At 53.8% G+C, this 24,755-nt stretch overlaps 2 protein-coding genes across 8 annotated transcripts; one reads left to right on the top strand and one right to left on the bottom strand.

Moving 5' to 3' along the window:
* The first annotated feature begins 1 nt into the window (after nucleotide 1).
* TJAP1 (tight junction associated protein 1) lies at nucleotides 2-16,772 on the top strand. 7 transcript variants are annotated; one of them, XM_082306129.1, is made up of 10 exons: nucleotides 2-66; nucleotides 1,627-1,680; nucleotides 3,064-3,222; nucleotides 6,298-6,326; nucleotides 7,456-7,617; nucleotides 8,270-8,336; nucleotides 8,810-8,839; nucleotides 10,075-10,182; nucleotides 10,889-10,972; nucleotides 12,689-16,772. In XM_082306129.1, the coding sequence occupies exons 3-10, from the start codon at nucleotides 3,097-3,099 to the stop codon at nucleotides 14,003-14,005; spliced, it is 1,923 nt and encodes a 640-aa protein (XP_082162255.1). In that variant the 5' UTR covers nucleotides 2-66; nucleotides 1,627-1,680; nucleotides 3,064-3,096; the 3' UTR covers nucleotides 14,006-16,772. The 7 variants fall into 7 exon arrangements, with proteins under 7 accessions (XP_082162255.1, XP_082162254.1, XP_082162252.1 ...); XM_082306128.1 differs by lacking the exon at nucleotides 2-66 and adding an exon at nucleotides 1,763-1,931; XM_082306126.1 differs by lacking the exons at nucleotides 2-66; nucleotides 1,627-1,680 and adding an exon at nucleotides 1,962-2,063.
* Nucleotides 16,773-18,336: 1,564 nt separating this feature from the next.
* Nucleotides 18,337-24,755, bottom strand: LRRC73 (leucine rich repeat containing 73). The gene is made up of 6 exons (XM_082305591.1): nucleotides 24,423-24,755; nucleotides 23,796-23,956; nucleotides 22,640-22,762; nucleotides 21,309-21,409; nucleotides 20,463-20,646; nucleotides 18,337-18,846 (listed from the first exon to the last, which is right to left on the bottom strand). The coding sequence occupies exons 1-6, from the start codon at nucleotides 24,692-24,694 to the stop codon at nucleotides 18,776-18,778; spliced, it is 912 nt and encodes a 303-aa protein (XP_082161717.1). The 5' UTR covers nucleotides 24,695-24,755; the 3' UTR covers nucleotides 18,337-18,775.

Here is a 24,755-nt window from a genome sequence, read left to right as displayed (position 1 = left end):
GACAGGGGAAAGCTGATTTGGAGACAAGCGGCCAGAAATGTTTGGACATGTCGTCACTTTGGATCTGTAAGTCCTTGTTTGAGGGAAAGTTGCCTGGAGGCACTGTGAGTATTTAAGTGTCTCTGGAAATTCTCAGATCATGAGGGTAGGCTTCAAATCCTGGTATCTTTTCCAGGTAGGTGGGGATGAGATGGCAGGTAGCATAGTTCCTGGCTCTGGGGTAGGAAGCAGGACAGTCCTGTTTGATCTTGAGGAACTGTGTGTGAGAGAGAGAGGCCTTTGGCCTGCTCATTCTGAGCACCTCTGCAATGGAAACATGCGTGGACCCATGGGTGCAGCTGTTCCTAGAAGCCTCTGCTTGTCCGCCAGCCCATGTGGCTGGTGGTTTTGCCTTGATGCTGAACCAGCTCCTGCTGGGAGTTGGTGGAAAAGCAGATTCAAAGTATGCTGGCCTGGTCCTTCCTGGAGCTGCACGTTCTCCCTCTCTCTCTTTACCCCCCTGCCCCCCCATACTTTACAGTTTGCCCTGCAGAGCAGTTGTGCTGTTGTGAAGCTGTTTTTTCCTGTGCTAGTCGAGACCCGACTATAGCATTGTAGTAAGGAAAGGGGCCAGACAGCTTGTTGGGGCAGGGCCAGCACTAGGGCACCTCTTCAGTTTGTTTTGGCAAAGCTTGAGTTTGCGTGGTCCTGGTTGCTTGCCTGTTCCATTCACCTTCAATCTGGTTCTCCCATGCGTGTGTACAACTGCTCCACACCCTGTGCTCCTGTCCTGCCTCCCAGGGCTTGGTGCCGTTGACAGGGAAAAAGCAGCACAGCAGCAGAAGGGCATCAGGGAAGGGAAGGCTCCTTTGCAGTCTCTCTCGTGCCAGGGGCAGAGAGATGGCCACAGAGCTATGCTCTTACAGCTGGCTCCCAGATCAACCCAATTTTCTTCTTGTAGTGATGGGTACCCTGGGCTTTGAACAGAGAGAAAGGTTGTTTCTGAATTTGTGTTGTATCCCTGGTTGGCTGGACACTATTTCACAGAAGCCTGTTAGCAGCAAGGTAGACCGTGGCATGCTGCTTGCTGGAAGTCAGAGAGTAGCTTGCTTTCCTCTCTCTTGGAGGGGTGGGTTATCACAGCTGTAGGCACAAGGACTGTAATGTTTTGGCTCAAACAAGAGTCTGATAATTGCCAGCTCATTTGTAGGTGAGAAGTACCGACTTAAAAGGAGATAATTGTTAGCATTACCAAACTTCTGTACTGAAGACTTCACAGTTAGCATCCTTCTGCAGTAGCTAGGAGGGTCCCATTTCACAGGAGGTTTAGTCCTTCCTGGAACCAAGGTTCCCTTGAAGCTATTGCTTCATGAATTTTGAGTTTGTGTGATCCCAGCTGCCTGAGCGCCTTGGACATGTCCTTGCCAGGTGCCTTTCTAGCTCTTGCTGGGTTATGTGACCCAGCTATCCTAAGCTAATTTAATTTACTTTCAGAAGATCTGATGTGGGTTGGGGCAGGTACCTGGAGTGAGATGACCATCCGATTGTCCTTGGTTATAAACATTCCCTATTCCTTGCAGATTTATGGGGTGAGATTTCAAACTGGCTGTTTTGATGGATGCTAAGCTATTTGTTTCTCTTCTTCAGGACATCTGAGTGAGTGTCCCTGCTTCATGAGGCTTCGAATTTGAGCCTAGGCTGGTAAGTGCTCAGGTCCTTGTGGGCTAGAGAAATGGTTGTGATTTCAGCTTGGGATATCTCCATGTGCATCTCCTGTCCTTAGCCTGGCAGGAATTGACAGAAGAGTCCACTAGATCACCTGTTTGATGGTGGGGTGTTGACAAACCTGCTTCTGGTCAGGATTTCAGCCTTCCTCTTTGAAGAAGAGAAATGTCTTCCCAGCAAGTCAGACCCATCTGTTTTGCTTGGGGATGCACTGGAATGTGCATTTGGTATGCTGGACGCGATTTTTCTAAAGTATTGGAGATCTCTTCACCTACTTCAGTCTCTTTAGGAGCAGGGACATTGAGGGAATGACTACAGCAAGGGGGATTTTCCAGCATTCTGATGGTGGAGATTTACAGGTTAGTCCTAGAAAGTTGTTCATGCCTGTGGAAAGGTGTGAGAAACTTTTTGTGAGCTTGTGTTTTTAGCAGAGTGGAGGACAGCTTGCAAAAGTTTCTGTGAAGTGTAAAGCCTGTTGTGGCTTGGAGCCACTCTGTGCTTGGTGCAGACACCTCACATTTGCCAGTCTTCCCAGGGGGCTCAGTCTAAGTGTCAAGAAGATAAAGCTAGGGAAGAGTGGATAAGAATTGGAGAGAATTCTTGTGTCTCCATTTAGACACTTAACATGTAAAACTCCACTGGCCAGAACACAAAGCAAGTGAAGTCTGCTAGGTCACTGGCCCAGTGGTATCCATTGACTGCCTTGAACGTATGCGAATAGGAGTCAAATGGCCCTGTCTGTAGAACAGGGGAGAGGGTGATCTGCTCCTGCCCTTTGAAGTGCTGCAGGTCAGGTGCTGGGGATTGCAGAGATGCTAGGCTTGATCAGTGTTAGGATCCAGCAAGGGAAAGGGTTCCAGTGTAAGCCAAAGATGTCTGGGTTTGGGCTCTTTAATGGCTGGAGTCTCCTCCCACATAGTCCCTGCTGACAGTGACAGCACATGATCAATAACTCCTGCTCCAGCTGTCACTGCTGCCTGTAAGGCTTGCAGTTTCCATATTGGAAAAGGCCTTTCCTAAAGAGCCTAATCAATATGCTGCTGTGAGGTCTGTTCTCGTTTGCTATATATAATCCGGACACACACAAACTACGTGAGTGAGTGTGTGTAGAGGAGGGGAGAGGATGTGCCAGCCCTCTGCTCTCACTGGCTGGGAGAAGGACACATCTAGCTCTTACTTTGCTCCCTCTCCTGCAGCTGCTGCTCAAGGCTTGTGGCCACATCCTTTCCCTGCTCTATTAGCACTCTGCATGGGGACCTACTCTGGGACGCCAGGGGAGCCAAATTCCTGCTGGGTCACTTCTAGGATTCAATGGAACGCCTGTGACTCTCTCTTCTGTGCACTTTCTGCTGTTGGTAGGTAACCTGCTTTTGGAGCCACGCAGGTGGGAGGATGTCGAGCACAGCTCCGTCAAAGAAGCCTTACCGCAAGGCACCCCCGCAGCATCGTGAGATCCGCCACGAGGTACCCATCATTCGTGACGACCAGGATGGAGTGATCTTGGCCGAGCAGAGTCAGGTAACGGCTTGCCGGGTGGCAAAGGGCTTAACACCATTGCACCAGCAAACAGGGTTTAGTTACACCAAGACAGGCCAGCTCAAGCAGGCAGAGGGGTTTGAGGTGTGCAACCTGAACTTCTCCTCATCGTGGTCCCTGGAGTCCAGCAGTGAGAAGGAAGTGACAGGGTGCAGAGCAGAGTTGAACATCAAGAGCCAGACTGTCTCACCAGCACTTCCACGTAGTGGGAAGATGGGGCAGCGAAGTGGGAAGCGGTGCCCAAACCGCAGTCAGGGGCACCTCAGCAAATTTGTGAGCCGTAGCATGGAGACAGTTGTGGTGTCTGGAGATGAAAGACACCATCCCACTTGCTCTCTCAAGAGCAGAAGCCTGGAACGCTCGCTTATGTTTAAAGAGCCTCCTGAAGTCCTGACACCGAGGAAGTTTCGGGTCTCTTCTACACACCTGCCTCTCAAAGGGATCCTGAAGCAGACCAACATGACAGGCCCATGCCCTGAGAGCTTACGCAAGTCCTGCTCAGTAGAGACGCTTTCCCGTGGCCGTGGCTCATGGAAGTACAGTGATCCTCAGCTCTGCCTCAGCCGTAGTGAGAAGCGCTCACTGGAGCACAGCAGCAGCAGTGCCGCTGACTCTGTCAAGCGCAGGGAGAAGATCACAGAGGAAAAACTGCAGTTCTCCAAATTCCTGGATGAGATTACCCAGCGGGTGCTGAGCCCCATCCGCTTGCGCTCACTGGGAGAGACCAGGGGAGCAGAACAAGACCAGAACTCTCCCCTTTTCCCCAGAAGTTCTGTGCCAGAAGGCCAGAGGGAAGGTCACCTGCAAGGGATCAAAACCAAGCATGCAACTGAAAGATCCCCCTGCCCAAGCAGAAGAAAAGCAGAAAAGAAATGTGAGGGGCTGGGAATGGCTTTGTGCCAGAGAAAGTGTGCTGAGGAGGCTGAGAGAGCTTCCAAACTAAGAAAGAAACCCATCCATGGGAGGAAGGACAGTAAGGAAAAACTTTCCTTGGAGAGAAGGGTAGTAGATCTGTGTCAGTATGAGCTGCAGCAGCTGGCAGACCTGGAGCTGTCAGGGACATCCTCTGGGCAGCAGCACTCACTGTCTTCATGGAAAAGCAGTGCAGAGGGCAGAAGGGATGAAAGCATTCCCTGTTCACGGCTATTACAGCCACACCATCTGTGTGCTAAACTTGGGCAGAAGCGTGCAGTGGAGCCGAACTACCCAGAGAAAGGATCCTTCTCCACTCCAACACGCTGGAGTCGGGAGGAGGGGCCTACCCCATCTAGATCCTCCCCTTCCTTCAGCCTAGCACTAAACAAGGTAGGTGCCAGGGCCACCAGCTCACAGACAGGGGTCTTACAGAGGCCAAAGCCCCCACCTGGATCTCATCTAGTCTGTAATGTCAGTGGGGAGAGTGAGAGCCCCCAGACCTCATGTTGTGGGTGCTTAATCACCAGAAGCTGCTCTCTTGTGGGTGCCACTCATGGCTGTGCTCCAGGTTGGATATATCTTCCTGGAAGGAACCAGCTTCCCTTTAGCCCCAGGAGTTAGGAAGACAGGAGCCAGTGCTGTTCTCCCCACTGCAGACTTCCCAGGTGTTTGCAGGTTGGAGGTCCCCCGGTCTGCAGGGCAGCAGGCCTGTGTGAGAGGCAGGCAGCTCTGTTGTCAGGAGGTGTTGGGATGCTCCCGGTGCTTTGTGTGTGCCCTGTGCCTGGCTGTCTTGGGGCACTGGATCTTTATATGATGGCAGTTTCAGGTCTTTGTAAGCCTTCTCCTCTTTTTCTTCAGCCTGCTTTGAGGCCATCGTCTTGTTTTAATAGGAATCACGTTATCTGCTTTGCCTGGTGACTATCATCTGCTGCATGTGTATTTGTGGGGGTAGGGGAGGTAGTTGCTAGATAATTCTGCATGAATTAACCAATTGCCATGTGGGGTCAGGATGTAAGAAAAGGACGGATTGATGCTTTTGCCTTTAGGGACACGAGGATGTATGCAGGTGGCAAGGATCATTCTTTTAAAGTGTAAACTGATGAAGGAAGCAACCCCATTATGTCTTAGAGACAGGGCTGGGATGGTTTGCCTTCTGTAATATTGCTGGCAGCTCAACCCCCTCATCCACAGCTGTCTGTGGCATGGCCTCTCAGCCTAGAGCTGACTGTGACACTTAATGGACAATCTAAAGTGTGGCAGCGCTTTGGGTTTGTGCAGTGCTGTTGGTACGAAGCACCAAAAATTATCCACGGGCAGCTTGGACTTTGTGAGAATGGTCACAGTCTTGGGCTTTCACAGAAGATGTGGTTGCTTCTAGTGCTAATTAAATCTCTCCCAGTGCGCTGGCAGGCAGCAGCCATCTCACAGGTTAACGCAGAGAGCGCAAAGGAAGTGAGAATAGCTGAGCCGTGTGCTCTTGTCACTGCATTGTGTCTCCTTGTTCTGCAGGTCCCTGCTCCAGCCACCTCTGGGGATCTTGCCCAGAACATTAATTTCTTTCACAGGCTTTTCTGACCTTTGGTGTTTCTTCTGCTATCCCAGAATAATTACAATGGCTGGTTTCAGGTCTGCAGAAAGAATCCCTTCTCACAGCACAGTCTGAGTGGTGTAAATGGTAGACACGTTTTTCAGCTCCCCAATGATTCTCTCATTCTTTTTGTGGGGCTTCAAGAGTGTTTTGATTGCTGTGGTGACAATTTAATCCTCAGTGTATGCTGGCCTGTGAGATTCCTGCTGCCCACTAACTGTGGATGTGGAGGAAGCTGAAACACCAGCTAAGGTGACGATGTTGCAAGAGATGCTGAGATTGCACCGTGGGAGAGTAAAATTACCTAACTTGTGTGGTGGTTTCTAGTCTAGTTCTTCTACCCTGAACCAGAACACACAGTCTGTCTTGGTATCAGACAGCTGAGCGGTGTGTACAGATCCTAGCAACTCTAAGCTTGCCTAACGTGACCTGTCAGAGCAGGTGAGGAAGAGTCACAGGTAGGGTCTAGCAACCAAGACTCTGCCCTTTAGGACAGTGTGAGAGACCAACTCCTCCTCTGAAAGAATCTCACAGCTGTTTTCTTCCCTGTGCAGGAACCCTTGACGGATGCAGAAAGGATGAAGTAAGTGTCCTGTTCCCCCTTTATGCCTGTCATACTGCAACTGCGTGGGTGCTGATTCCTCACATCCTGCCTGTGCCACCTGCACAGCGAAGCTGACTGGCCCTGTGGGCTCCTCTCAGATCTTCAATCTTGTTGGGGCCATGTGGGCAGAGCTTTAGTCTGTACCTTGCCAACCTCTGCCATGCATGTCTCTCCCCCTGGAGGGGGAGGGAACATAGACTCCCAGTGCAGGTGCAGGCAGAGGAGTTGGTGGTGGGTGTGAAAGAAAGTAGGAGATGAAGCCTTTAATACAGTTGGAGAGAGGAGTGCCTTTTTTTAACCCTTCTTGTTGTTGCCACTGTTTTGGTATAAGCCACCAGAAGGCCTGCTGCTGACTGAGGGTGAGAGCTGAGCCCTTTGCTGGTGGTGGTGTGGGGCACAGACAGCTGCTAGCACTGAGCTCCAAGCCATAGTGAGGAGAAAGCTTGCACTGCCAGAGAGAAGCCGTGCTTTTGGGTTTCTCCGAGCGACTGAGCACAAAGGAATGAAAAACAACAGGAAATCCTTCTGACCACCAGGCATGTCCTGGCTGGGGAGGAACAGAGCAGTTTGTGTTGGAATGGGGTTGTCTGGCAGCTGTGATCACATCTGTAAACGCACCCCACCACCTCTGCTTCTGGGTTTAAGGCTTCATGGAATCCTCTTTCTACCATGTTTTAAAGATGTGAGGGCTTTTGAACAGTTTCATGGGGGGGAGAAGATGATTTTACTCTTTTTGCCTTCAACTCTTCTAACCTGGACTGGGATAAATTATTGAGTGGGTTTCATTCACCAGTGAGGGACACTGGAGCTGCACAGCTCATCTGGTTAGTGGGCTTTATCCAAGCACTGTAACCCAAGAGGGAGCTGGGAGCCATGGCTGGCCAGCTGGCATCTGCTTCTTTGCCCCTGCTCCAAGAGGGTTTGAGTTTCCCTCTCCTGACAGAGATGCACCTCTTGCTGTGTGTGCTGGAGTCTCCTGCCAGTTCAGTTCCTGACTTTCTGGGGCCCCTGTGTGGGGTCTTGGACCCTACAGCAGGGCGGTGGGGTGGGGTTGCTGGTGTGGAGTACCCCTTGTGCACTCAGTGGTACCTTGTTCTGTGTGCCCCAGGCTACTGCAGCATGAGAATGAGGAGCTGCGCCGACGGCTGACATACGTGACTAACAAAATGGAGGCAATGGAGAGGGAGCTGGAGTCAGGTCAGGACTACCTGGAGATGGAGCTGGGCCAGAACCGTGAGGAGCTGGAGAAATTCAAGGACAAATTCCGTAGGTATGAAAAATAAAATGAGAGGGGTAGAGTTAGAGAGATCCCTCCCACCAAGGACTCCCTCAGCTGCTGTGAGCAGGCTGTGCCCTGTTGTGTATATCAAAGGCGTGCTGCATCCTCAGAAAGGTGCACCTCTAGACTGCAGGGGAGTTAAAGGCTCTGCAGCCATTACTTCCTCCAGGGTACAGTGTAGGAATGCTGCCAGTGCGAGGGGCTGACAAAAACAGGGAATTCTTCATCTATTGTATGTAAGGCAGGATCCAGCTTGGATGGTTACCCCACATGTGCAAAAGGAGCCACTGACAGCTGCAAGAAAATACATCACCACTTTACCTGAAAAGTACCTCAGTTAAAAATCAGTATCAGTCACTGGTCACATCCTTATATGTGACATAGCTCAGAGGAGTCCTCCAGAGTCATTCGCACCCTCCCCTGCAAGATCCTTTCACCCAGCCAACCTCATCTTGCCTTCAGTAACTTGGGATCTGAAGGCCATTATGTGGCAGAGGTGAGGCATAGTTAATATGCCTGATTGTCTTAGTACTGTGAATACCAATCCTTCTGGAGTTGTGGAGTTGGTGGTTTGCTTGGCAGCTATGAAGGGGACTTGAGTAGGTGCCTGAAATCCATTCCCATGTATATCTTGTTTCTGTAGGTTGCAGAACAGCTACACGGCTTCCCAGAGAACCAACCAAGACCTGGAGGAGAAGCTGCATGCCCTGGTAAGTGCCCTATTAAGACACTACAGAGAGGAGGTGGAAGAGACCTGTGTGTTAGGAGCAGATGGGGGAAGGGGTCCTGGCTTTACCCAGCAGATGTGGCGGTGGGTGAGGGGTGAGATTCTGGCCGTGACCGTCTACTCCCCATTCCGGCTGGTGTCATGAACTGGTTTCTTGATTTAGTGAGCCCCTACTTGGTCATGCATGTGAGCTTTGGTTCCCCACAACATAATTGCATGGTATTCCGTCATGTTGCTTCAGTCCCTCTCAAAATGGCAGGGATGTGCCAGCCAGTCTTGGGGTGGTCATCCTGGGAGGATGGGGGCAGTCAGAGCAGAGCCAATGTGCGTTTATGTCTGTTGTGTGCATTCATAACACTCATGGCTGTTTCTTTTCTCTCCCTCCCCCTCTCTCTCTCTCTCTCTCTCTTCTCCCCATGCTGCCGCTGGCACACGCTGGGTGCACTCACCTCTCAGGCCTCTCTCAGCCAAAGCTGGATTTTTGCAGTTGCGTCTTTTCGTTTGTGTGTTTTTTCTTTTTCCTCTTTACGTGTCTTAGCCTGTTGGTTTCATTGTCAGTCCCACATACACCATCCCAGATGGAGGGGCCCCAGCCCTCGTCCAGCCAAGGGCTCACCTGGTATCCAGCAGCTGCCCGCAGATGCAGCAGGTCCTAGCTTGCAGTGCTCCATCTTAAGAGCGTTTGACTCTGAGCCAGCTGGAGCATGGCGTGCTGGGAAGTGGTGCCCATAAGCTGTGGCACTGCACAAGATGTGGATGGCTCTGAGCCTCGTTTACTCCCTTTCCTTCCCCTTCTGGGCTGTGAGAAGGCAAGTCAAACAGCTGAGGTGCTGATTGCCTCCGTGTAGCCCAGGATGAGATCTCTTTGGTTCTAGCACTTGAATTTCTTGGGTTAATATCCATTGTGCTGGTGCCTGAAGAGACTGCATATGTGGGAAGCATTGCCCTCCCCTATCCCCTTGTGTGTCGCTGTGCTGTACCCCTGACGCACAGCTGGGCCCTGGTGGGTCACAGCCTCAGAGCAGCCTCGGGAAGTGTTGGAGGAACTTCTGGAGAAGAGGGTGGCTTGGTTGTTCTGAGCTGCTGCACCTCTCTGCTGTTACATCTGGGTCTCTATCAGCCCTGTACCTGAACTGTTAGGGAGCGTAAAGAGGCAAGATCGCCTGCTTTAGGGAAGGCATTAACTGAGCTCCAGATGAAGCTGCGCAGGTCCTTTTTCTTACTAGAGTAAGGCTTGAGCTTTTTCAAGATGGTGCCCTCTCCCTGCCAAACAAACCTTTTGTCCATTCAGCATTGACTGCTGGATCTTTATGGGCAGTATTCTCGTTCTGTTGCACCAGAGAAGAGGGCTAAGTATCACAAGCTCAGAGGTCTTTGCTGCCGGTGGCAGCATGGGACTGACTGCTCAAAACCACTAGCTTTCTACCAGGCACCATGTGAACCAGGGCAGAGAGGAAACATGGTTGTGCTACAAGAAAGATACTGCATTAGGGAGGTTCAAACTCAGCCTGTTGTCTCTGTAACTAGCAGAGTGGCTGGCTCCATTTGGCTTTTGGAGTCCCTCCCTTGGTGAAGAGCTAGGCTATCCCCCTTGTCTGTCTGTCTGGAATTTTTTGTATCCCAGCTGAACATGTCATTGTGCTATGCTTGGGCTGAGGTGGGTGGTGAAGCCAGGTTCTTCTGTGCTGGGGAGATTTACACCTGGTGTTCTTGCATCCCAGATTAAAAAGGCAGAGATGGACCGCAAGACGCTGGACTGGGAGATTGTAGAGCTCACTAATAAATTGCTTGATGCCAAAACCACCATCAATAAGCTGGAGGAACTCAATGTAAGTGTCAGTCTGCAAATGGCTGTGGAAGTGCGTGAGGTGTGGGCTTTTCCTCTTGTTCGAAGTCATTAGTGTAAAGGAACATATTAATTACTTCAGTGTATATGAAAGTATGGGAGCTGCACACAACAGCAGGGACAAACAGAAAAGGGTCTGAGGGGTTGAGCAAGGAAGAACTGATCTTCAAGTTTGATCTATTTGCTCTTTTGAGCTTAAGGTTTGACCTGAGTTCAGCCTGTACCAACATAGGGGTCATTTACGCTAGAGCTGGGAGGTAGCTGATGCCTTTTCTACACCATTAATATAGAAGTTCCTGGGTCCAGTGCTTGTTTCTGTTAACTGCTCTTAACTCCCTCCAGTCTGTCTGCAAGATGCCTGACGTCAGGCAGTGTCTTCAGGCATGGCTGAGAGCTCTGGGATGGGATAGCAAATCTGGTGGGACTTCTGGAGATTATTAAAATCCCCAGAGGGAGAGGGAGTTGATATGCTGACAGAGTATATGCCTGGAGCAAGGGCTGGAGTTGAAAGGGACACCTTGGCTGAGTTGTAAGAAAATAGACGGGGTGTGTAGAAGAAGGAATGGCAGGTGCCCTCATCGGATGCCTCCTCCTGCTTCTGTTCAAGCAGCATCTGGTCAGGTGGTGCCTTTTCGGGTAAGAGATCAGGCTGGTCTGACACTGTTGCACACCTGTGCCCTTTCTTGCAGGAACGCTATCGACAGGACTGTAACCTTGCAGTACAGCTGCTCAAGTGTAACAAGTCCCACTTCAGGAACCACAAGTTTGCTGATGTGAGTAGCAGCCCTGCTGAGGTGGGGAAGAAAGGCTCGTGGTCTCTGCCTGCATCTTGCTTTCTCCAGCTTTCTCTGCAGGGTTGTTGGCTTCTCATCCTTCAGCCTCAGATAGAGGTGTGGGGGTGCTCCTGTTCCCACTCCCACTGAAAAGGCAGCACACAGCCTCTGCCAGCTCCTCTTTCATGCCAGCTCCATTTCACAGCTCAGCCAGGAGCTGTTATAAAAAGCACAATAACCTTGAATTTGATAGCCTGCTGGGTGCCTGATGGGAGCTGGCAGGAGGACAGACTTCTCTCTTACCCTGCTCTGTCCTCTTCCCTTCCTCACCTGGCCACATGGAAGGGCCACACTGCCTGATAAGGAGTCAAGCAGCAGTAGTCTGGCCCTGCTTCACTACTTGCTCTGAGGAGAAATGTGGGAGGCAGCCTTCAGGGTGTCTTTTAGGTCTTCTGAATGGGATAATTTGGTACCAACTCATACTCGCCCTTATGGGGTCTGTTAAGCTCATCCTGCCCTCAGGTTGGGCAAAGACAGAGTTTAGGCCTTTCATATTAGTGGCATCACTTCCTCGGTTGGAAGTATCATTCAGGCCCTTACCCCAGCTCTCTCTTTGCCATACCCCTAGTCTCCATCCCTTCTTGTGTTCCTCTCAGCGAAACCATGTGCTTGTCTTTTTTAACTTAGCAGGTGACCAGTGTGTCACCCTCCCCCTCCCCCATTGCGTCTCAAATTAGCACTCTTGAGGTCAATGTATCAGTTACTGCTGGGGTAACCTTGACCTCTCTCCCAGCTGTCTCCCCTCCCTGGAGCTTTGAATTCTGCCCCCCAGAGTGCCGCATCCCATGTGGCTGCCACTGGAGGGGGGTTGGTGCTGAGCAGCTGTGCAGACAGTCTGCTTCACAGCCAGCTGTTGTCATGCAGCGTGTTCTGCATCCCCAGCTTTGGACGCAGTTTCCTTCTGGCTGTGATGGGACAGACCTTGCTGTGCCACTGAGTGGGTTGTGGAGCTCTGCTCACCACTTCATGCTCTGCATGGGTGTGGTGACCAAGGTGAAGGCAGCTTGGCAGGGTGATGGGGAAAGCAGCAGTGCCCATTTGCAGGGCAAGGAGCAGTGCTTATCCCCTCTTGACACCCCAGTCCTGCAGCTTTGGAAATAAACCCCATGCTTGCCTCTCTGAAATGGAGAGAGTGAGGAAGTGGGGTGAGGTGGTGGAGTTGGTGTGAACAAGGGAAGGCATCGATTCTGGTCTGCAGGCAGGCTGCCAAGGCAGCATGGCTGCAATTGCCGCATTTGGGGAGCGCTGCGGATCCCAGCACTGGGGGCTGTTGAGTCACTTCAGTGCAACCACCAGCTGATTTTCCACAGATCAATAGACCCCTTCCTAGCATGCGCTGGCTGGGCCTTGTCTGTGTGCTCACAGGCGCGGGGGACTGAGCCCGTGTGCTGTATTTTCTTGTTCTCTTCGTAAAATGGGGCCTGTCAACCATGGCCTAAAAACACAACTGATGTGACAGCTAGAGAGCCTTGTTAGTCCCTCGTGGAGCAGGTTTGCTTTGGAAACAGACACCTTTCTCAAGGCAAGGTAGGTGAATGTTAGGGCCAAGATAAGAAGTACAAAGTACACATGAAGGTTGTTTGAAAAAGGCGGTTTATTTCAAACTAAATGGCTTGTGTGGCAGCCCCCTTCTAATATCCTTTTCCTTCTACCTAGCTTCCCTATGAGCTGCAGGACATGGTCAATAAGCATTTGCACAACACTCAGGAGTCCGCAGGCCCTGGTCAAGAGGCAACCCACACCTTGGCTCCATCTGATGTTGTGCCCACCTCAGTCATTGCCAGAGTCTTGGAGAAACCAGAATCTCTGGTTCTGAATTCAGCCAAGTCTAGCAGTGGCAGCTGTCCCATGGCTGAGGATGTCTTTGTGCATGTGGACATGAGTGGAGCCCCTCCTGATGCCTGCAACAGCGCAGCACAGATGGGGAAGGAGGGAGGAGATGCGGGGAAACAGCAGAATGGTGGCTGCAAGCCGCAGAGCAGTGTGGAAAGCGTGCCAGAGGAGGCGCCTGCCTTTGAGAAGCTAAGCCCGTACCCGACGCCCTCACCTCCCCATCCTATGTACCCTGGGCGCAAAGTGATTGAGTTCTCTGAGGACAAGGTAAGGATCCCAAAGAACAGCCCCCTGCCCAACTGTACATATGCTACGCGCCAGGCCATCTCCCTCAGCCTGGTACAGAGCGAAGATGAGAGCTGTGACAGGCACCGGACGCTCCCCAACAGCCCTGCTTCAGAAGGGCGCCATTCAGCCTCTAGCTGTTCCTGTCAGCAGTCCCCCAAAGCGGCCAGGGCTCACGGCTCTTCCCAGAGCAGCCCATTCAGCAGCCCTCCCCAAATCCCGAGCGCCTTCGCCAGCTCTGCCAGCTCCGAGGAGGATCTCCTGGCCAACTGGCAGCGTATGTTTGTGGACAAGGCACCCCCCACCTCAGAGCGGGTGCTGCTGAACCGCACAGCCTTCAGCCGTGACACAGCCCCTGAGCTCCAGAAGAGGTTCAGCTGCTCCATGCAGGAGCTGGGTAGGGCAGCCTCGGCTTACTCGGATGGTGAGGAGTCTGCGCAGAGCTGCAGCTGGACCGTGAGCCGGGACTCGAGCGTGGACACAGACAGTACCGAGTCCAGAGCCCGCAGGAGCCATTTCTCCTCAGACTATGGTACAGATTTCTCCCAGGATGAAGCCCAGAAGCTATTGCAGGAAAGCAGTGGAGGCACTGCTGAGCCTGGAAGCCCCTCACCAGAGAAGCACAAGGACTATGTGGACCTTGGCTTGCCTGAGAGCCTAGCTGAGGAGAGAGAAATGTTGCTCCAGGGAAGCAAGGAGAGCAACCAAGGAGGTGCCCAAGAAGAAAGTGGAGAAGGCAGGGTCAAGCCTCCCTTCAGTCGGCCACACCGCAGCCCCAAGAGGATGGGGGTCCACCACTTACATCGCAAGGACAGTCTGACGCAAGCCCAGGAGCAGGGCAACCTTCTCAGCTGAGGCAGGGCAAGAAGCAGCCACACGCTGCAGAGCTGTGGGATGCCTCCATCTGTCCACCTTCTGAGGGAGAAACCTTCCTTAGTACCTTCCTCCTTGGGGGGGCTCTGCTCTGAAATTTTATATTTATTCTCTTCTTTTGCTACCTGGAAGAGCTGGGGTCCCCTTCCCCAACACCTCAGACCCACAGTACTAGCACACAGAGTGTGGAAGCACACCCGCTGCCCTGGCACACTCGCAGCTCTCTTCACAGCCTCACACTGGTGCCTGTACCAGAGCTCGTTCTTGGTACCCCTCGTCCTGGTGCCTGTGCCTCTTTATGCTCACATCTTCCTTCCCCCTTCCCACTCAGGTACCTGAGGCCCTGGGTACTCTCATGCTGGTTGCCCACAGCTGCTCTGCTCTCTTTTAACTTGTGCCAACAGGGCAGAGCGCCTGCGAGGTGGTGTCTGATTCCTGGGAGCCTGCAGGGGCCGTGAGTGGGGCACGAGGACTCTCCCAGCGGATGGCTCTGGGCCCTTGGGGATATGCTGGGATTGCTGGTGTCTCATTTTCCTGCTGGGTTTTGTTTTCCCCAGCTGCCCTCTGGGTGGTTCTCCAGAATCTGCCTCTGCAGGTCCCCATCGCTTGGCTCCTGCGTCGGGCTCGGCACCGGGCCCCTGCTGAGGCAACGCACGGATGCTGGTGCTGTGGCGTGGGGCACTGGTGCCGTCTGCCGAGGCGGTTCGGGGAGGCACTGCCTGCTAGGCGCTGGGGTTTGTGTTTGTGTGTCTCCTCCCTCACACTTCTTCCCCCGCTCTCTGTGCTGTTGTTTTGTTTGAATGGTGCTGATGCTTTGCTCTTGGGTGGGCTTCTTTCTTCTTTCCAAGCCTTTGGTTTTGGGGTGTATTGTTTTTTCTTTCTCCCCGCCCTGCATAAACAGACAGCCGTTGGCAGCCAGTCGGATGCCCATGTTGAGGGTGTGTTGAGGAGGCTCAGCTCTCAGAGCTGCGCTTCCCTCTGATCCTGGCCTCCAGCCTGCAGAAACCCTTCCAGCCTCAAGAACAAGGTCTCGCCCTGGGCAAGCAGGGCGTGAAGGACGCTACTGGGCTTTTCTGGGCAGGGCTCGGTGCAGGGCCGGCAGGGATGTGAGAGCAGTGGGCTGAGGAGCAGCTCCGTGTAGATGCACTACCTCACGGCTTGGCAGCAGCCCTTTGCTGGGGTCTCCTCATGTGCCCCCTTCTCCAGGGGGCTCCAGGCTGGCTCTGGCGCCTCTCCGGAGCCTCCCCTTCTGGGCAGGGCCTCTCTGTGTGTTTTTCCTAGTGTAGCGTGATACTGTGTGACTTTTCTTCTCAGTCTTGTGTGCTTGGTGTCTTGTTGGGGGGGGGGAGGGAAGGGGAGAGGTCTATAGATGTAGGTTGTTTTTTGTTTTGGGGGTTTTTGGGGGTTTTTTTTGAGGGCTTACAAAGCCCAGGCATCCTGTTTTAATTTTGTCCTGTGCCCTCGTCTGTCTGGTGTTTCTTGACTCCCCGGGGGGCGTGAGGCAGAGAATAGTCTGGTTCCCTGTGCCGTGCCCCCCTCAAACCCCGCTGGCTGTCCTCAGCCTGCTGTCTGGTTTTTGAGTTGGGTTTGTGTTGTCTTCCCACCCTACTCAATGAGGGCTCTTCACTGGGCTGTAGGAGAGCAGCCCTCTGTCCAGGAGGGAGCTCCTGTTCATATGCTCACAGCAAGATGCACAGCCAAGAGCTGCCTGAGGGCCCTGCTCCCCTCCCCAAATCCCTGTCTCTGCAAAGGGCCTGCAGCTTGCAGCTGGGGCCAGCCAGGGCTTCAGCTCGAGCCTGGAGGCTCCAGGGCCTGTGAAAGGGAGCTGCAGGCCTCTCTGGCGGCCGTGTAGGTTGCTTTATGTACGGTGGCTAGAGCTGCTGCCTACGTGCTTGCCTTGCTTCCCACCTCGAACAGTTGTGGAGTTGGATGCCACCCTCTGGCAGGGAGGTGGGACTCAGTATTTCACTACAGTGTTTTGCATGATACCTGTGCGAACAGGCTGGTGCTGAGAGCGGGAGCCTCCTCTGAGCCTGCAGGGTGTTCATCTCCCTGTCCTGAATGTGGTGGTGGGGTCCTTGCGTTTGCTCTCATCTGCCACTCCACTGCTGCATTTCTTCTGTTCTTCTGCAGTGTTCGTTGCTGAGGGCTTGCACCTGCAGCGGCTGCCAGCTCCTGCCTCACGGACATCACCTGGGGTTGGATGCTCACTGAGTGAGCTCCTCTGGCTCTGAGGCTGCTGGTGGCCTGCCTGTGGGACAGCACAGCCACTTGGGCAGTGGGGGAGGCATTGCCACTCAGGGCTCAGCGCCATCTCCCCCGAATCCTGGCATGCTGGTGAGGGGACAAAACCCACTCTTGCTGAAGCAGCTGATGATGGTGCTGGGCAGAGCCAGCCTCCCTCTGCTTTTGGTCAAGGTAGACTTAAAAGCAAAACAGTGGAGAAACAGGGGTGGCAAAGGGGTGCCCAGTGCCTCACCAGACACTTCTGCTTTGCAGCATTAGGCTGCTGGCAGAGGTTGAGGTGGAGCGGTGGCCTCCAGAGGAGCAGGGCTCTCTCCCGGCGGGCACGGTGCCTGCCCTCTGCACTCCGGCTCACCCCCTGCAGTATTAGCTCTGGGGCCTTGAGCTGACCCCACTTTCAGTGTCCCAACTCCAGACTGTTAATCTGTAACTAATGTGGTTTTTTTTTCTGAAATTTTCAAACTGATGTATATTTTAAGACCAGAAATAAACTATTTTAAAAGTAGGTGGTAATGGCTGTAGTGTTCTCTCTCTTGGTTAAGACCTGGACCAGACCCATGCTGAGCATGTGAGGGAGCAGAGCCTGTCATGGTAGAATGTCCCAAGTTTGCTAGAATGCGTGTGCCACCCATTAGCTCCCCCAGGGACAGCGATCCTGTGACCTGTAAGCTTTCCAGGAGGCTGTGAATTCACCGGTCATCCTGAGTGCCCAGCAGCAGCCTGGTTCAAGGTGCTTGTGCAAATGAAGTCATCTGTGTGGGCGGAGAGGTGCAGTCCCAGGCAAGGAGTGATGTGTGGGATGAGTGGTGGTTTACTTCTGTAATTGTATCCAAGCTCTGGAAACTGCTCTCTGGCTCTGAATGTAGACTGTCAGCTCAAAGATCAAACCGAGCCTACAGACCAGAACCCATCGTTCACAGCAGCGCTTGTGTCACTTCTGACTCTGAAGCTGACAGCAGCTTAAAAAAAAGGCAGATTATTTAACCAGGCAACTTTGAGAAACATTAACAAACAATGTGGGCAATTTTCACATTACTTAAAGGCTAGGCTTGTCAAAACCTCTGCAATGAAGCTTGTCGTGCTGTAAGCAGCCTGTTACTCATAAAATTCTGCCTACGCCATTTCAAGTATTTTGCTGGCTGTCCTTCTGTCTGATCTGCGTCGTGGCAAAGACCTCCATGTGCTGATCTAGAGTAGGATAAGGTGTAGCTAATTCTAGTATTTGCCAGTTTTCTTGGAGCCCCAGCTCTGAGAGTCATGTGAGAGTATCAGTTCTCCATTTCAGAAACTGAGTTACGTGGGAACATGTAACATACCCCCTCCCTGCAGTTCATAAGAGTTTTAAAATTCTAGTGTTGGTATTTTCTGTTTTTATTTTGTGTGGGGAGGGCGGATTGGGGTTGATTGGGCATACCCCAGATGGGAAGCCCTCCAAACGTGAGAGAGAGGGAGCTCCTGTAGGATGCCGATATGGACATTTGGAAGCGTTTCCTTTTCATGTTGAATGGTGCTGCAGAGGTCAGAGGGCTGTGTTGAAATTTCCTCCATCACCCAAGTTATGCTGCCTGTGCCCTTCTGACCTCAGCGTATGCAAAGTGTAACAGAGGAAGAGTTTCTTGTTTCTTTGTCCCCATAATTAATGATTTTATTCTGTGTTCCCTTGAGTAGCAGCTGCTGCCACAATTTAATCTTCCAGCCTAATCCGAGCCGTGAAACACAATCTTCCTTGCCTAGCACCAGCGAGGGGCACTTGGCCGAGCAGCGAAACCTGCGGTGCTGGTGCGGGCCGAAGCCTTCACCAGAGGCTGCGCGGCCGGTGCCAAGCTCCCTGCAGACGGGCTCTAGCCCAGCCCTCTGCCTCCCGGGCAAGGGGGAAGGCCTGGGGGCCAGCAAATTGGGCCATGACCGGCTTCCCTCCAGGGCCGGGCGAGCGTCGCGGGGAGCCCGCCTCTGCGAGGAGGGAGGCGGCGGGCAGCACGGGCGCGGGGCGGCTGCCCCCTGCCGGCGCCCCGAGCCCCCGGCGCGGCTCCTGCCTGCCCCTGTCACCGGGCAGCTGCCGGTACCATCGGCGTCTGCCCCCACCCCGGGGGCGCAGCGTGACGGAGGCTCACGCCACCATGAATGGTGCCACGTCTGTGACCTTTATAAAACTCTCATCGCGACAGCAGTACAAGCAATAGAAAGAACATCTCTTATACACATCTGAATAAATACAGCCTGCGCCCTGCGGGAACAGCCGGGCGTGGGGGGGAGGCAGGGCAGCGTGAGCTACACATGCAGCGACGGGACAATCACAAGCGGCCGACGGAGTGCGTGACAACAGAGACGTGTGTAGAGATTCGCTCGGAGCAGGCTCTGGCACTCAGAGAGCCGAGGGAGGCATCAACAGGACGTGAAATGGGTGAGAAGATGGCTGGGGCAGCCCACCGGAGGCCGGGGGGCTGGCGGACGCACGCTCCCCCAGCGGGCACGGTGCTCTTCTCAGCAGAAGCAGGCAGGGTAGCCCAGCTACATTTCTGTTTCTGCTAAGAGGCTGTCACCGAGACCTGACGTCATCAGGACCATCTGGGAGCTGGAATCTGCGGTGAGAGAGGGAGAAAACCATGAGCCGTCTGGGCTGCCGGAGAGCGCGGAGCTGTACTCCAGATCCAGAGGTGAGGATGAGGAATTAGAGTGCTGCAGGGTGGGAGGCAAACTGCTGAGAGGATTGCGAGATTAAGTAGTAACTAGGTCTGCTCTGGCCACACAGCAGAACAGAATCGATGTTTGGGGAGGAGGGAAGGCAGAGACAGCAGCAAGGGCCCCAGGTGGGGATCTGCATTTGTTGTCTTGGCTGTCAAGAGGAACATCAGCTCTGAACCCTCCCCACACACACTTGCAGGTGATACTGGTTGTGCCGACCCAGCCCTGCCCTTATGCAGCCCTGCACAGACCTTTAAATCTGCACTCACCAAGTGTCTTTTCAGCTAGAGAGACAGCGTCCAGGTGGGACGGGCTGGCAGGCTGCAAGCCAACCAAACCCATGCAGGGTGGTGATGTTGCCTTCCCAAGAGCAGGGAACACAGCGGGCAAGCAGCCATTTTATGGCAGCAGAGGCCTGGAAATCCTGACTTTCTGCGCTGCATGAATGGAGGGTTTGTGCAGCCCTCCTCTGCCTGCCTCAGGAAGGTGAGGGCAGCTTGCTGGCTCTGCGATGGCACAGAGCGCCAGCCAGGAACGCTGCAACTCTCCCCACGCCAAGTGAATCAGCTGCAAGGAGGATGGGCATGCATAGCAAGTACGAATCTCAGCAGGGTACCAGTTTCCCATCCAGAAGCTTTTTTAAACAGAAAAAAATCTGTTTTTTTTCCTGGATGTGAAGGAGGAGCTCTTTAGTGCCCGTGTGCTTCAGATCCAGAGTCATACACATTCAAAACTGCTGCGTGGAATCTCTGTTATGGGGATCAATTTCTGGAAACTGGATCCAAAACTTGGCCAGAGCTGTCAGTAAACGATTTTTATGGCTCTAATAAATGAGGATCCAGATGTTTTGAGGCCCAGGGAGTGGTTGTGCTTGTCTTCTGCTAGTCTGATATGAGAACTGGGAGCAGGGAAGGACAACTAAAGGTAAAATATAAAAACCCAAACCAGCAGGATCACAAGGTAGGCATGACAATATACAATATCATATATACAAACAATACACAACGGGTTACTGCTGTCTCCATAATATACCTTTTTGTCTGTTACAAGCAACAGACAGGCTTTGGCACCTGGCTAACCCTTCACACGTTTGGGATGCAGAGATAGGCATAGTTGATGCTGTGCGGATTGCAGGGAGGTTCTGGAAGCAGTGAGGAATGACAAGAGTTTTGGCTAGGATATCTGGCAAAGGCCCTCAAGATCTTTAATGCTCCTGCCCTTGAGTTTTAAGACTTTGCACAAAGATTTCGTTCCTGCAGCATCAGGGAAAATGCCTCTGAGGTACCGTTTCCACTCTTTGAGGCAGCTGCATTGTCCTTGGAGGCTGCCTTTCCCAATGCTATTTAACACGAAGGTCACGCCTGGAGGCTGTCTGGATTCCAGTTCACGGGGAGAAGGGACAGACCCCATTCACCAACCCCACCATGAGAGATCAGTGGCCCTGGAAACACCCCAGGCACCCCAACTTCTGCCTGTCAGCCTCTGCCCGCAGCCCAGGTCCCAGAGCTCTTACTGTTCTGGCAGATCCAGGGGTTCTTCTCCCTGGCTGTGACTTCACGAGCCTCTGTCTCCTCCTCTTCCTCACCCTCTGAAAGCAGGTCAGAGATCTGCTGCTGCAGCTCGGGACTAATGTTGTTCTCCGCCAGGATGAGTGTCCGTAGGGCTGTGGGGTAATTCTCTACCATGTCCAGCAAGGTCTGGGTGGAGAGCAAGATAAACATGCTGACAAGCAGCACAGACAACAGCTAGGCTGAGCAGAAAGAGCTTCATTGCTCTGTCTCCCTGCAAACTCCAGCCCTCCTCTTCTTACCTCTACCTTCCCTTGGCCTTGACCTCCCTTCGCCAGGCTTTCTGAGAGCCCGAGGACTTCCCATCTTTCTGTGGGAAGAACTGAGCCTGGATTTCCTGGCTCTATCTAAAGAGGAAGGGACTGCTCTACACCCTGTTGCTGCCACATATCCAGGCTAGTCCCCTCTTACCACTGGGAGCTGGGGCTCTGAGAGGAGAGCCTGTGCTACCAAGCCTTGGCCCATATCTGTCCACAGAACTTTAGCTCTGCTCCTCAGTCACAAGTCCAACCCCTTACATCTTCCAAGAAAACCAAACTACAAATGTGTGTTTCTCCCTGCTGTCTTGAGGAGCCCTGGGTCAGAGCTGTAGCTTATGAGCTCCTCCTGTGGCCAAAGGCAACGGGCCAGGGGAAAGCAACAGCACTGCTGGGCACAGGGAGGAAAGGGGGTGCATGTGGACTCGGGGAGGGGGGTGCAGGCAGGTATAGGTCCTAGGGCCTCTATAGATGGCCAAGACCTATGCCCCTGAGACATCAGTCATGCTGTAGAATAACTGTAGGCTCTCATACCTGGGCTGACTGGTTGGTAAGTCCCGTTCCCTCCAAGTCCAGAACTTCGAGGGTTCGACTGGAGGCCACAGCGACAGCGAGCATCCCTGCTACCTGGTCACCTGTGGGAGAAGCAAACTGGGGCTGTCAGCAGTGCCTGCCTTCCCTCATGTAATACCACATGCCCTCACGGGCCTGGGGCTGTCATGGAAACATCCTCTGAGTATTTCTGCCATCAGACAACCTCCAAATCTCAGTTACCTTGGGGGGAAAAAAAAGCTGTTAACTGAGCAAAGAGACAAGGTAAAGGTGCACCATTTTGTGGTTACGGGAGCAGTCACTGACTATCAGGGAGAACATGAAGGAACACAGTGAAATTGTTTTTATTCCCCAAGGACCTATATCTTCCCAAATCTCCTTCCTACTCAAGGATGTGAGGGCCTTTAATAGTCCCTGTAAGGCATCCCAGACACAGAATAAAGAGCTGAATACCTCAGTCTAGGGGAAGGTTGGAGCCGGACAGAGGACTGCACCAGCTGACGGACTGCTTCCCTGGAAAGGGGCAGACTTTTGGGGGTGGACGCAGCAGGACCAGGAGCATTAAAGATTGATGCTGGTGAAGAGACAAGACTCCAGCGTGTTCTCCTGACATTCCCTGGCGAGTGCCAAGATGCCGTACAATTGTGACACCTTCTCTTGGAAAAAAAACAGGCTGCTGTCAGATAACACCCCGGGGCCTTTCCTGCCCAAGAGGCGGTACCTGGTGAGGCAGACAGGGCCTGGAGGGAGGCGCTGTTTCCGGACAGGGTGAGGAGGGGAGCGCCCTGCTGATGCTCAGGGAGGCATGGCCCAGTCTCCTCCTCACCACCTTGCAGCAGAGCTGGAGAGAGTTGGTTTCTATGGCAACGAGTGCCAGGCTCTCCTCCTCCTCCCTGCTCCACTCGGAAGATGAAGGGGGGAGCGTGGGGACACACTGCATCTGCCAACCCAACCCAGCATCAGTGCCCAGGGCTTCAGGAACAGGGAAGACGTGGAAGGTCAAACATGACGACAAAGGCGGTGGAGCGGGCAAGGCACAACCTCCTTTCTGCACCTCCCCGCAGGGCAGGTGGCCACCTCACGCAAGCAGAGCAGCCAGGCTGGCTTTCCCTACAGCCGAGGGCGCCTGGCAGGGTGAACTCACTGCTGGGGACCAGAAGGGACCTATGCAAGAAACTGCCCCATCCTGCTGGTGATGCTCTGCCATCCTTCTAGAGCTCGGTCCCCGGCCACCCACCAGCACGAATTGCACAAATGCTGAGAGGCAGGAGTGCAGCGTCCCCTGCTCCTCCCCCCTGCCCCCCCCAGCTTACCTAGAGGGTTGTAGTCCAGGTTCAGCACACGGAGCTGCGAGCTGTGAGCCACTGCAATGGCCAGGCGTCCCCAGCCTTTGCTTGTGACGCCTGGGTTGGCACTCAGCGTTAGCTCTTTGAGGCCTGGAGAAGAGAGAGAAGCCAAACCAAAGCCTTAGGGTCACCAAAGCAGTCTCAGGGGAAGTGGTTCAGCTAACCAGAACAGCTTTGAGTTGTGTCCCCTGTACTCCGATGGGCTAAAGGGTTTGGTTTGCCCTGACAACTGTCATCCCATATTTCACTGGTCAGTGAAATATTTCACTGCCTTCAGCAGTAGCCCTTCATTTGCCCACGCTGTGACTGCCCCATTTCTCTGCTCTCCCTACCTGTGTCCTCCTTTCCTTATCCTAAATAGCAAACACAATGGAAACAAGTATGGGGTGTGCGAGGTGACTGCCTGTGAGAAGGAGGTGGCACAACGTGACAGGTTGGAAAGAGGCTAACGGGGACAGTAGGCTCCGAAGCCTGCACCTGGGAGGGGTGGCCAGCAGAGATAACAGCATCAGTGGTACTGTGAGCACACAGGGGAGAAGGTGCTGGGGAGAGGTGGAAAGCACTTTGAGAACCAGGAGAGAGGGGTGGTGTTACCTCAGCACATGCCAGCTCTCAGCTTAACTGGCCCACTGGCCTCTGAACAACAAAGATCATCTCCTGCAAAGATCCGAGTCTTGGCACTAAGGCTATGACCATGCAACTACACACTCAGAGCGCACCCACAAGCGGGGGCAATTCCCAGGCACTGACAATAAAGCCAAGTACTGCGTTGGGGGAACACCATACATTTATCTACAGTCATTATCAACACACAAATGCAAAATAATAAATTCAAAGTCCAAGCTATCCCCTCCTCCAGTTTCAAATGCTCCTGCCATGAACCAGAAGCAACCTGTTGGTGCCTGAGCTCCAGACTGCCAGCAGGACAGATCAATAGCAGAAAGCCTGAGGGAACCGCTCCTCTACTGCTTGGCTTTTCTGCTTTACTTAAGTTGGGGAAACAAATTCTTCAGCCCAAACTACAGAGCCTGCCTCCTCCAGGGCTGAGGATTTACTGCTGCATGCATCTGCTCCATGTGAAGTGCCACTGGTCATTGTGCAGCCCACAACCCCTGGTGCTTACCGGACTTGGCCCCGTCAGGCGGCAGGAGCCCACAGATAAGGTTGATGCCTTCATCACCCAGCATGCAGTCTCCTAGATCCAGAGCCACCAGCGAGGGGTGGATGGAGAGAGCAGGGTTGAGGAGGGCCAAGCCTGCATCTGTCAGGGGACTCCCATGGAGGCTGTGCAGGTAAAACGGAAAATTACTAAGCAGCCTTTTTCCTGGGGGCTAACTAACCCGATGGGGAGGGAGGAGCAGACGAAATGAGGAGGATGACAAATCCTAACCCCAGGCGGGGAAAAAGTGCTGGGAAGCCTCTGCTGCGAGGGTCAACCGGCCGCCTCGGCGACCCTTCCCTCCCGGCCAGGACGAGGGGGTGCAGGGGATGCCAGCGGGACAGCCCAGGTCGGAGGGGCCGGGATGGAAAGCCAGGGCCGTGCCCAGCCGGCGAAGGCAAAGGCAGCTGCTTCCCAGCCAGGTGAAGGGCGCGGAGGTGCCCTCTGCAACGTCAAGGGCGTTTTTCCTCCGACGAGACTTGGATTCAGCGGCTGACCCGGAGCTGCGAGCCCCCGAAAGGCCCGTCCCTGCCCGGGAGGGGGCCGGGGGCCAGGGGCACCCCCCGCAGCCCCCCGCCCCGCCGTACTCACAAGAGGGACTGGACGGAGCGGTTCGTCTTCAGGGCCTCGGCCAGCTGCTTGACGCGGTTGATGTTGGAGACGATGCCCAGGTTGAGGTTGAGCTGGGCCAGGGAGCGGGACTCGGCCGCCCCGCGGCAGACGTGCCCGAAGTCCCGCTCGGAGAGCTGGCAGCCGCGCAGCGACAGCAGCCGCACCGAGTTCTCCCGCAGGCTCTCGCAGATGTCCCGGATCTCCGCCCCCGACAGCGTCTCCCCGGAGATCTGGATGGACCCCGGCAGCATCTTCCCCCCGCTCGGGGAGCCGCCGCCCGCCGCCGCCGCCTCACGCCGATCCCGTCGCGGC

The sequence above is a fragment of the Platalea leucorodia genome (genome assembly GCF_965183815.1).
Source record: "Platalea leucorodia genome assembly, chromosome: 3".
NCBI lineage: Eukaryota > Metazoa > Chordata > Aves > Pelecaniformes > Threskiornithidae > Platalea > Platalea leucorodia.
Note: the sequence above shows the minus strand (reverse complement) of the source record. Positions and strands in the feature narration are given on the sequence as shown.